Source organism: Spodoptera frugiperda, chromosome 11 (genome assembly GCF_023101765.2).
Source record: "Spodoptera frugiperda isolate SF20-4 chromosome 11, AGI-APGP_CSIRO_Sfru_2.0, whole genome shotgun sequence".
Lineage (NCBI taxonomy): Eukaryota > Metazoa > Arthropoda > Insecta > Lepidoptera > Noctuidae > Spodoptera > Spodoptera frugiperda.
Genome location: NC_064222.1, coordinates 2,697,165 through 2,710,840, shown reverse-complemented (window position 1 = coordinate 2,710,840; position 13,676 = coordinate 2,697,165). Strand labels below are relative to the sequence as shown.

At 34.5% G+C, this 13,676-nt stretch overlaps 1 protein-coding gene across 3 annotated transcripts in view; it reads right to left on the bottom strand.

Annotated features, from left to right (window-relative positions):
• LOC118274976 (T-box transcription factor TBX1) overlaps positions 1–12,959 on the bottom strand; it is a 28,421-nt gene extending 15,462 nt beyond the window's left edge. Inside the window, exon 1 of one of the 3 annotated variants that reach the window (XM_050696777.1) lies at positions 12,689–12,959. In XM_050696777.1, the coding sequence (XP_050552734.1) occupies positions 12,689–12,740 (52 nt within the window). In that variant the 5' untranslated portion in view covers positions 12,741–12,959. The remainder of the gene's footprint in view (positions 1–12,688) is intronic. The other 2 variants (XM_050696778.1, XM_035592800.2) reach the window with 2 other exon arrangements.
• Between the last annotated feature and the right edge of the window lie 717 nt (positions 12,960–13,676).

The window sequence follows — 13,676 nt, the reverse complement described above, 5'->3', positions numbered from 1 at the left end:
TTTCGTACATTAGACATCCCTATTCGGTCACAGCACGTGTGTTGCAGCGCGGCTGTGCTCAGAGACACGTTTGATTTACGCGCCCCCAGCCCGCAACAAATTGCCGCTCATACCGCAAACAAACGCGGTATTATCATTTATACCACTATGTTAAACATTGTTTTACTTATTAAGTATGTTATGTCTTTTATCAATTAACGATTCAATACAACATTCCACTAAGTTTCTCTCATATAAATGACCAGGAAATGATCCATGTCTGATCTACCGGATCTGATTGGGCGGTCGCTTTGCATCCCAACTTATCTTCTAATTTCATAGGTAAATAACACTAATAATACTACAAAAGAAAGAAATCAATTACTACTTAAAACAATCTTCACGTCTTCAATGATAAGTTTCTTAAGGAAAAATATGATAAAGAGCGTGTTTGTAGTGCACCTGTCATAACATCCTATGTGTTTATGTTTACGTTGAATCCGAAACACTGCGGAGTTATGTTTACCAAAACGTGTGCTACACGGTGCTACGGAAAAATTAAAAAAATATAGATCGGTAATTATATTTTTTAAACATATTTCATCACTTTTAAGATTTTCAAAAGCATACTCTTTTCTTCGTAGAGCGCTAGTTGTAGTAGTCACAACAATGTAAAAGTACAACTGTAGAGATGGCTTCTATAAGTATCTAACAAGTACCTTATTTGAGTAGCGTGTAGTCGATGATTGCAATATTGTAGTTAAACACGTTATACTACAGGTAGTACAGGTAGGTACAGATACTCATACCCTGTCTATATGTTTTACCTAAGTAGTCTTAGTCCCAGGGATATAGAAATATAATTAATAGAATATGTAAGAGGTAAGTCATCATTTTGGGCCTAGTTTAACTCAACCTTTACCTTTACTACAAATGAACCACAGGTTTATTTTTTTGCAACGAACCTCAAACAATTCAAACTTACGAACGAACGATAAACAAATAACTGGCAACTTTGTTTATACTACAAAAGAGACTCAAAGAAAAACGATCCAGTGAATCATTGGGCTGGCGGGTTGAAATCCGTTTTGCTTACAAATAGACAGTGTTCGGAGGAAGTACTAACGAATTAGCAAGCGAGTGAGTGAGCACTTTGATCACGAAGTGGTGTCAACATTGCTCGCGAGCCTCATTAACAAACCGATCGTCGAACGTCACTCGGCGAATTCTTCACATGTACGTAGGAACGACCGTGTGCTAAAATAGGTGGAAATTCTAGAGACTGTATTGTTGTTCTACAACTAGAAGACTTAAACTTTTTTAATAAAAACTAAAACACAATCCTGCACCTCCTCTAATGTGTAGCTTACACGTCCGCATTTTTTGTTATTAGTTAGTCGTCTGTGTAATATCTAGACAGCTAACAAAAAAGTGGAGACATGTCGCAGTGGTACAGTCAATAGTGTGAATTCCCAGTAATACGACCTTATACAAAACCAGTTCTCACCGAAGGTTTGACACATTCGATAGGTACTATTAATGTCTTAGGTACGTACATACATAAATATTTAACACGAATAACAATTCACAGAATGTTAAATCATATTTTTTTATGTTATAAGCCGGTAAACAAACAGACGGAACACCCGATGGTAAGCAATCGCTGAATGACCCTCATAGACAACATAGCAACGTTAATTAAATACTTTTTCTTTCTATATCTCATTCGACCAATTTATTTCTTTATCTCAGACGTATGATTCGTTACTTATTTATGCAAAAACAAATCGTATGACTAATTCAAAGCGCACAATTAGACTTTCTAACCACAAGAACAAAAAGCTAACTATAAAACATAATTATACTAAAATTATGATGCAAAAACGTTACGTGCATGACGTAACATCAGCATAAAAAGCAAGCAGGTAAGTAAGGAAGAAAGAGAAAGGTTAGTAAATGATCACCAGCCGAGTGAGTCAGGGCACAGCTAAGGAAGGTTAAACATTTGATACAATTTGTGTCTGTGGTTTTCCAGATACGGGTGATGACGCAATGGGTGAAGGTGAATCGAACAATAAGGCAGTTCAATAAAAAATATGAAATTATTACTACACTAAAACCACTGGCTAAAATTGTTAGTAACTTCGGCTTAGGGGGAACGAAACGTTCTCGTATCAATAGCAGATGTGTTCTAGGAAGAGGATTGTGTAAGCGAGGTGTCGCCACTGTTTTGACTGCTGATTGACTGACGCTGCCAACTAATCCGATCCACGCTATTCTCGGAGCCGAACAAATATGCCTGCGTTTGATACTATCAATGTTTACATTGCTACGTTTCTATATTTGCTAATCGTGGTGCGGTAATGTGCACGTGATTCTGCAATGTTGCAGCGAAATCTTTGATTACGGTAACTGATGGTGACGTTTGGTTCATACATCTGTCTTTATGTTCGTTTAGTCAAATACATCTAACATTTTAAGATCTTATGCGATTGGGGCTTCCTGATTGTTGTCGCTTTTACTGTACCTGTGAATGGAAGTTTCAGTCTTCTCTCAACAAAAATTTCTTGTGCAACATGACTTCAAATATAAATTCAGCAATCTTGTAGTATAACAATTATGTGGTCATCATTAACACCGTGGCAATCCGCTGCTGGACTACAAGTCTCCTCTACATAAGAAGACTAGGCGTAATTTCCGAGCTTGGTAGGCGGTTCGCAGATCGCAGTTTAAGAGGTAAGTATATGGTGATAGTCGGTAAGTAATTCAAAGTGGGACTTAAACATACATGTCGATGTAGCTACGGTAACTAGTACTCTGTTTATCCATTCTATTAGAGTCATTTCTTAGTTAGAGTAGGTAACTTCTATTAGTTAGAGTAGTTTTTTTTAAACGTTGCCCCACTATGATTTTCTCCTGTGTCATGGGTGCACTTACAAACATACAAGTTCATATGCACATCACATTCTGACCCGAAACAACATTTTGTGAATTACGTTGTTCCGTGCGGAAATCGAACCCGCTACACGTTGCGCGCAATCCAGTTGCCCAGCTACCGCCTCAACCGTGCAGTCAGTTTCTCAGTCAGACAGTCACTAATTATTATAATTAGGTACTCAGTACAAAATACCAATAATATGAAACTAATTTACACTCACTTATGTCACAAACCTACCCGTACTAGACGTCACAATTTATTATCAACCTTAGCATCTGTAGCATTAGATCCATCATCGCATGTTGCATATCTGACTAATATTCTTGAACATAAGAATGTCAGGTGGCTCAAGTACCGAAGTGTTGTGATTGCTGACAGAGAGGTGCCAACTTCTATTCTGAGAGGCGAGGCTTGCCTATTGGCTGCAGAGTTCCTGGCACTAAGGTTTGTTATACAGTGAAATAAGTAGAGATATATCAATAAAACGAGATTTGAAATTACTTTTTGAAAAGTATTACTACCTAAATATTTGCTCAGATAAAAATTAAAATAGCACCCAAAAATAAAGTAAGTATTGTACTTTATTTTCCTCCATGGGGTTTTAGATTTGCGATGGTATATTCAGGTTAATATTCATAATGTATTTTTATTTTTATAACTATAAACATTTATGAGATAATAATTATCGTTAGTGTATATCCTGAGAAAAACATATATAGATCAGGTAGCACAATACAATGTAAGTAGTGATTATTTCGACAGTTAGTAACACGGTCCAACGCCACTGCTAATAGACGGTAGTGATTTGTGTCGTAGGCTTCATTGGCTCTCTACTCATGCCGTAAGCTAATATAGGCTTTATAAATTAAATCTTTGTGTATATTCTTGTGTGCATTGTTGGTAGGTACGTACATAATATCAAAATATGTATACGAGTAGTTAACAAAATAACGTAAGATTCCAGGATTCCTAGACATGATCTAGGCATAACTAGAATGTCTTGAATTAATTCCACATTATACCATTGTATAGCAGATAAAATGTAGGGAATTAATTCAAGGATAATTTAGGACAATATTTTGTAATTCCTTAATATTCAATAACAACAAGTTTTCATTATTCTAATAACTGGCAAAAATCTCTTATATTTTTGTAATATTACAGAATTTTCGTGAGGTGTCGCAGCAGTCACCACGGTCCATCACCAGCGCTAATGGTGATTTGTGTCCCAAGCCTCGTTAACTGTCAACTGATCCCACACTACGTCATTAGGACGAGGCGTTATTAGCGGCGGCCATATTTAAAATGCTCTCCGACAAAATATTTATTTTACAAAATGATAATGAATTAGGATAAATGGCCAGGTTTATTTGTTTGTTTCTCTTGTGTAGTGAAGGATTAGCCTTCGTTAAATGTTAAATGTGAAGAATAAAAGAAAAGGTTTGTTGTTTTTATGACGCAATTTCTTCGAATTAATTTGCTTATTTATAACTTGATTTAATTGGAAGAGGTGTACGAATAGGTAACAATGTTAGATACTAATAGTTAGAAAATTAGGCACATACAGCCAACATTAATGAAAAAGGTATAGATACAAAGTAACTACTTACGTTCTCCTTGCAAAAAGAAATAAAGTTATGGTCGTAGGTTTATTATTGAAATTCTACAGCTATTTACAATACTCCAAAAACCACTTCAAAAAAGAAAAGTTCCGAAACCCGATCACGGAGATATTTATTCTCGTACTTTTATTTATCCCCTGGAATCCGACTAAATGTCAAACAAATAAATCGTACGCATCCCACAGAAAAAGTAATGACTTTTGAAACACATAATTACACCAAAGGATAAGTTTGTATGGAAAAGGATTAGGTTTGTAGTAATACAATTGTATGGAAAGGGATATTTTTATTTATTTTTTCTATTGAATTGAGATTTTTTTAATAAAATTAAAACATGAACTGTTATTGAAGTATTAATTAATGTATCGCGTATGAAATGTTCCCAAGAGATTTTATGCAAATGTCACGAAATATTAGAATAAATTGGTACCTATTATAACATTAGCAAAGTTTAAGACTAAAAAACATGTAGGTACATGTTTTTTAGTCTTAAACTAGAATAGAAGGTGGGGATTACCTAATCCTCACCTTCTATTCCCGGCTAAATGACAGACCCACAATTTACCTCGAACATTCAAAACCAATATTCATATCACCTAAACAATCTTTCGCAATAAAGAGTATGTTTTACTCACAAATGTATGAAGGGGCTGTCAAACAATGCCACAAATAATTGATGAGACGCTACAGATTAAAATTATGGCTTTAGGCGGGAAGTGAAGACCTGACCGACGCGTAAATCAAAGCAGAGACAATGAAGCTTACCACACACGATTGTTTGAATCACTTTCACTCGAAAATATTACTTAACTTCAGGTGCAAATGGTATAATTTTGATTAATTCCGAAACAGAACTGTGTGAACGTCTTTCTTCTAAGTTTGCTAAGTGAAATTGGGACTTTATCTTAGTTGGATGAGGTGTAATTTTGAATGGGTTTTAAGAAGGGATGCTTAATTGTATGAGAAAAATAGTTTGGGTAAAGAGTAATGTGTCTTCATTAGTACTTGTATTATTTTAAAGAGCAATTTGGGATTTTAACTTTTGGTATAGATAAAGTGAATACGTCACTCTTACTTTTTTAAATTTGTAATTTATTAGGAGTGATTCCAAATTACATCAAAATAACATGATCAACAAAAACTTCTCAAAAACAGTTATATTTAAAAAAAACCGTTTAATTTTATCTGAGCAAAACAAACATCTTTTTGAAAGGCAACCGAGTTTCCCAAAGAACTAAGCTCTCTGCTTATCTCATTCTTAGTATCACCTTACAACACAAAATAAATAGCAGGTCGAATTTATTACATCACTCAATGTGAAATATTTAAATCAATAAATTACCGCAGTTATCCACGTGGCAACCCTACCTACTGAAAAAGGGGCAACATGCGCATACACAGCGCCGTTTCGACATCGGAACTAATTGGGCTAATTTATCCAGAATACCGTCACGGGTACGATACGGGACGATATGGCGACGGCACGGTAACGTGACGGGATCCGCCCGGGACGATATATTACACGAACTACAATACCATACATGCTTTGAATTCCGATGGGGATGGGTGATTTGTATGAACAGGAATAATAAAGGATGCAATTTTAATTGTTGGTAGTAAATACTTTTTGGTAGAAACCTAATTAGGTAATTACATTTGAATTTATCTAGGTAGAAGTCTAATAACAATAGAGATTAGAACTTACTGTAGAAACGTACCTCAACAGAACTCACTCAACAGTAGTCACATAAAGAATCACTTTCCAGTCTCCCAATTGAAGAAGGGTTTTTATTAGGTAACCTACCAAAAATGATTACCTATATATTCAATGTACTACTAAAGCTTAATACAAATTATTAAATGTACGAAATAACATTTTGTTTATAATGGCGCCTACGCCGTAATATACTGCAATGAAACACGTGTTAACGATAAGCAATTGTTTATGCGCGTGAGTCGCGACCCTTGTGAGAACGACATTAGTGCAAGTCACTAATTTAAGTATTGCGGATATGTCTAAGATATCAGATGTTTTCTATATTTTTATACAATATTTTTATGCAGCATGGCGTAGCACCGTACTACCGATGCAGCATCGCCCTCTCTGATTAAAGTACACACTACTGTTACAATTAACAACTAATACAAAATCAACACTTGGATTCCATCAAATGCAATCACTTAAGTAGGATGTTAACCCAAATTTTAAAAACCATTATATCTAGATAAAAATAACAAAGATAACAGTTGGGAAAAAGATAAAAATGTCTAATAAATAGGGAAAAATAATACCATTAAATATGGAAAGATAACAATGAATCAAATCGTAAATTAAATTCGAATGCTAGTGTAATTGAAATCAAACAAACATTGAATATAGATACTTCAAAGCATAAGATGCGGCGCTTATAACAAACACGTTTAAAATTAAAATATTAGGAAAACAAACAAGCGACGGGGCCGCTGTTTATTTTACTTACGATGCTATATCGCGCCGTATCGAAGACGAACGCGATTTCAGCGCTCCCATACATTATAACACAATTCCTTTGTGATTTTAATCGTGTTCCGTACAAATTGTAACTAAACAAACCAAATTAATAAATTTCTTCACACTGTTTTCATTATTCGATAGAAAAACAAATAGTTTTATGAGTAATCATTAGTAGGTACGTAATTTTCTTTTGTAAGTTTTTTATTGATCATTTGTAAATTGTAATCAAACGATTTGTTGTTTGATATGAAACATACCAGGGAGATGATACAAACAGTTGGGTTTGATGGCGAAAACTATAATAACAATTAAAATGCTTGCCAAACTATATATTTTCGAATGTTGAATCTACTCTACGTAAATTACATACATACGTAAACAATATCTAGATTTTGATAATATCTAAAAAAACCTATTTTGTGTATCACGTAGATAATTTGAGTAGATTCAATTAACGTTCATTAATTTCCTCTAATAATAATGTATGGTTGATCTAATAAAAAAATCTACAGACAACAACACCTTGCCATAATTCCTTAATTATGCAATAATTTAGGTATTTTCTACAACGCACCCATTGAAGACACATGTGAATTTTTAATTCCATTCATATTTCAATCATCTTGCAGCGTTATTCCTGATCACCAGAATACTCGGCCAGCTGCGGCCGTCGTCCGTGGCCGCCGTATCAAGAATTATGCTCCAATTGTTTGTTTTCATTATGAGCTCTCGTAATCCTGTGTATTTTTTGTATCATATTTTTTTTCTGAACACTCAGAATAGATGGTTTGTTTGTGAGCCGTGAGAATTTGAAAGGGCATGTCAACGTTGGATTAGTGATTGATATTTCAATATGTAGGTGGTCCGATTAACGCTGTGAGTGGTCTCACACCTTCTTATTGATACTTATTGTGGTTAAGTAGGTACTACTTTTGTACTTGACTACGTTTATTCGATAAATTCTGGTACTTTACTGTAGGTGAATATTTTCCATCTCTAATACAGCGAGCACAGCAATTGCTCTTGCTAACATTTGATTAAACTCAGCACCTAATCAATTCATCATAATATTTCAAAATGACTTCAGAACTAGAGCTTATTAGATGCATATTAAAAACGTAGATATTACTAAAATTATGTTTAAAAGTAAGCGAATGTCTAAAAACAATAAAAACCTCTTCAAAAATCCATAAACCGTTTAAAAGCTAAAAAAATGGTGTTTCGCGAGCCAAATACTCGTGGAAGTTCTATTTTTGTAAACGTAGCATTGACGTTTTTACGAGAGAAGTAACAATTTAAGGGTTGTAAAACAAAATGCATAGATAACGTTCGTAGATAGAGCCACGTGTTGAGTCAACCCTGCAAGCTGTCGACTTTTTTCACCCTTGTAAAAATTTTACAGTTTAATGACGATCATTTGTTACTACGGAGACAGTTCATGTATGTTGACTTTGTGCAGAACTTGTGTTCTAAAAAATACTTGTTTAGTCAGAATTTAAGTGACTGTTTTGACTGAAACAATTCTTTAGCGTGCATTTTATCAAAGTTACTGATTAAACACGTGTCCTAGATATGCTTATTTTTCTGAACTACAACATTTCAGCAGAATTTACAAAGATAGAACTACTTTTTCCTTTAACACTTGTAGCTTATACTGAACTTTCGCACGCACGAACGTTAAATTTATAGGTATTATATCTTTTAGTAATTCAAACGCTAAGCGTACACAACAAATCCTTAAAGCCTAATAATCAAATTATCCTATAATATCACAGCAGCTTAACATCGCAACCCGGATGTAATTAAACTATGTCCATAAGCCACTATCAAAATTCGTGGAATCATTTAATTTATAGTTTACGTTATAGTTTTTGCAAATAATCAATGCGTTTATCATCGCTGCCATGTGTGACACGGCCGCGGCCGCGTGGAGTGGGATCTACCAAAAAACTGTTCCTACAACAAGATTTATGCTGCTCTTGACTTGTAGGGTTGCTCGTTGCTAAGGGCTTAAGGTATGCAATGTTTGTTATGTTTGTTTTTATTTGAATAGTGGGAGAAAGTGCAAACTGAAACTTTAATGTAAAAATAATATCAAAGCTGTATGCCGAGGATAATAATACTTCGCTGTAATTTATTAGTTTTTATTTATTTAATGTGTCTAAGTTTTATTTCATTTACCTAGGTCACCTCAGACACACAATGGCATAGCCTATTCAATAACAAGTCCTATTTTTTTCAGATGTGAAGTCCATTATGTGAGGTAGGTACCAAAACCACCTTAAACCTCTTTGTGGATAATGGTTACAATATTTCCGTAAAATCTCAAAAACAACAATGTTCACGACACGATAAATAGGTGGTTACCGGAAAAAGTGTATCTTCTGAAATTCCTGTACCTACGCGATATTTATTGGAGAAACCATTCGTCTAACTAGATTGTGACTCATTTTATTTATGTTCCACTGGAGAGGTGGGCAAACACTTTAAATAAAATTATAGTGATCTATTCCTGGACTCTTGGTGAGTACCTAGTATATTTTCCAAATCGATTAAAGCAATTAGTCAGAAAACCGAATGAGCACGTAGTTCAGAATTATTCTTTTATTTTTTTACCAAGCCATTGCTAAGTAGGGAAAACTTTTTCATAATGAAACCACAAAGACAAAGCCTACCTAAACTTAACACTTAGCTAAATATTGAAATTACATGCTCTTTGAAGAAAGACAGTGAATCAGTATTTTAGCTTCTAATAAATGAACAGTCTTTTAGGTATAGAAATGTTAAATTATACCGAATGTGTCACACTGACCTAATTTTATCTAATGACTGACATCGTTTCGGTATTCTAGTCTATAAGCAGAAGTTACTACTCATTAAGAAATATAGAAACGAATAATATCCTTAGCTAATTTGTAAACGAATTAGGTAACAACGATTTCACGGGGAATTTTGTATTGTAAAATTGTAAATTAATCCATTATAAGTAATTCTGCCTCGCGTGGTTAAAAGAAATAGGCAGTCTATATCACTTTCTAGTCCTCTATCTTCAGACATTCATACTATTAACCTCTTCTATCTCTGTATCGTATATGAGACACAATAGAAATCACGTTATGGCTCGCGTAAATCTGCGCTCCGGTATACCACAAAATACTAAAAAGATGCGTTGATGAAGCGTATAGATGTAACCAACAAATAGATCTTGCTTTCGCATGTATATTGATTAAAATTGAGATTTAATATCTCTATTTAACTGACACCAGTAGAAAATGAATATCCCTCTTTCACATTTAAGTTAGGCAAAGATTATTCATAGAATTGCTAAACCAATCCATTCACAACACATACCTAGCTGCCCTGCAACCCCTCTAATTGAAAAAAATATGTCATCTATCTACATTAATTTATTTAAATACTTATTTAAAAACTAAACACTACAAGTATGAGAGTTAACATTAAAACAAACGGACTGGATGTGCTCAAGTCGAGTAGCGAGGAATTTTTTTCAGGGCCGCGTCCGCTGAGCGTCCGTTAATTACCACAAAAACTGGCCACCCCAGTCGGCTCATTAATCTACATTGACATGTTTTGGACAAAGCTGCTCCTTTGTTTTTTAAACATGCTTTACATATTTGTATGTCACATAACAAAAGAGCTATTAATATTTCCCATAATCAAAATTGTTTTTCAATTTCTTGATTCATGTGTGAATTATTTTAAACGAAATCTTATATTTTTTAATGATTCAATAGATGTTTGACTTGTCTACTGTGTTACAAGTGTGTCGGATATTGTGGTCGGAAAGAATGTTATATCTAAAAAAAGGTAGGTTTTACGGTTTTAATGCCCAAGAACTTAAGAAAAATTACTTTTTGTGATAAATATAAATGCGTGTTATTATTTACATAGATTTACTTATTTAAGTAACTAATTATTTCTAAAAGACATCAGCGTCTCTCATCGTCGGAAATTACTATCAAAACTAGGCAGCAAATAATATAATTAAACACAACAAATCTACAATCACGTAACAACGAACACACGTTCGTTTGAAAAACAATTCACAAAACAAAACATATTTACTCCGCGATTTTTCAGTAACAGATCTCCATCGGCACCCGTTTAATCTTCACAAACTTTGATGTAGCTACTTTGAAATCTTAGGAACATTATCCAGCATCTCAAAATGTTTGCGAGACAAAAAGATGATGGTATAGAACTAAAGATCTGAAAGCTGTGCGACACGGCTGGGTGTCAATCGTCGGCGCAGGCGTCGATCGCAGCCGCTGCTGACGGATAGATGAATGAACACTATCAGAAAAGACCGATGGGAACGCCAACTATTTGAGTCTCGAATACTTTGCCAGCAGCCGTTCTATTCGCCTTATACGAATGATTTGGTTATGTTTTGGAATTATTACTTTTAGGCTTTATTTATAATTCAAAGCAGTCTCCAGACTTTTTATAACGTTGTCCTAGGTTTGGACCAGTAAAATTATGTGCAGATATGTCGTAAATATATTCAATTTTACCCGAGGAAATGGAATTTACGATATGTTATGTTTGTTATAGCCATTTGCACAACCACTGTGTTAATTAGGTACATACAGAAATTAATATTGTCAATCGCGTAGTCACCAACATGAATTTTTGACATAACATTAGTTGCGGATAATATTAGATCTGCTATTGTAAAGTTCCGCTTGAAAATATTGTTGTACGCGTAACTATATTTTTTGGTTTAAAACTTATCTAATAGAGATTGTGCGTTTTTTATTTGGGCATTACCGAATCGTAGTTTATAATTTATATTAATATTTTTTTAATCGTACACGAAGAACAAAAGTTTTAAATTAACTCTTTGATTTATTTATGTTCGGATAATAGAGTTAAGTTCACTGAACAAAAATTTTGTGGGACAAATACCTACATCGTAGCTAGCTTTCACACAATATAAAAATACCTTGTCATTTTTAAGTTACAAATAAGGACTGAGAAATGATTTCTATTAAATTATAATTACGTCAATTTCAAATTTAAAATTCAAAAAAGCTCATTTTAACACACACATCTTTTTAACCAATATAACTTAAAAGGAAACAAATTGATCACTGAAAAACATCGTCGTGGTAGTCTAAAAATTTCAAGAATTTGACATTCATGCACATGTCTCTTCGTCGGTGGTAAAAATCATGCAAGTCATCATGCATGCAAAAAATTAGGGCAGATCTTTTGTGCCGTAGTTTGGAGGGTCCAAGTAGGAGTTTCCTTAGTTTTATGCAACACAAAAAAAAAATGCAACTAGCCAAACACTGAAAAATTAAATTATTTTCACAAAAAGCACTGGATTGTTTTCTTTTCTTTGTATCATTAACACAGAATTATAATACCAAAGTCCGAACTTAGAAAAAAATCGTAGTGCTGAATACAACATCGAACGATTAAAAAAGATACAATATTGGTTTTCTTTTCTTTTTCAACAAAATATATCTTTCACTGTATGAACTGAACTTTACCCTTTCTCTCAACGAGGACTCGGACAAAACAAAGACAATTTACCGGTTCATCGGAGACAGGAATTGTCTTATTGGATCTCCATCAATCGGCACAAAAGACATGCAGCTAATCGCATCACTAGGATCAGTTACTGACCATCGAGTTGGCGCGGTTGCTGCCACTCGCCCCGCCATTCTTGTCCCTCCATCACATTTCTTCACCGGCGGCCGATTATTTTTTCAACGCGACACAATAAATCAGTTTTCTGTGCGTTAATCAAGTTATGCGGCGCGCGCGCAGACGGCGGCGCGAGGAGAACGCTTCTGTCGTCGGCGTACGTCGGCAGAGTCGAGCCCGCCCTGGCCCGCCCACCGCCCAATCGCGAGACCGTTTATTCCCACAGCAGTTCTCGGGCTTTATTTATTTTCATCTGAATTATGTACTGCACTGTTTGTTGCTTCGAATCTTACCTGTGTTGTACGCACCACTTAGACGGATGGTATCGACGATGTACGTTTTGATTTAACTCTTAAACTTATGTACCTATTGAAACCCACTCACCAGATGAAATTGTCCAGAAATGTTTGTTGAGTCTAAGTTATATTTTAATCAAGACACAGTATCGGCTACATGGCCATAATTTACTCTTTAATTACTTGCAGACTTCGTTCATCGGACAGGTAAAGAGATAATTAATGTTTATGTAAAAGCTTTTGTGAGCTAAGCCTGTGCAGGTACCCTGAGTATATGAGGTATACACCCAATATGATAAATACAATTTCATACAAATACAGAGAAACTACTGTATGAAAAGTCATGTGTAGTTTAAATGCACTAAAATCAACCAGAAATCAACCATTTATTCGTGTCTCACTTTCAGATGTCCCAAATCCACTCACTCATTTCATTTCTTTATCTGTCATCTATGCTTTCAAAATCGTTTTCAGCAAATGTTTGCAGCTACATATCTTTCCAATTAATAAAATTCTATTATAATCCCATAACAACCGTTTCTCAATCCTTGTCCAAATCAAAATCCTCCTCTACCTGAATTCCACGAAAGAATAAAAATATCCAATAGATAAATAGTTTGCACGTGTAGTACTTACCTACTTGAAGTCTAGAACATTATTCGTTCTGTATA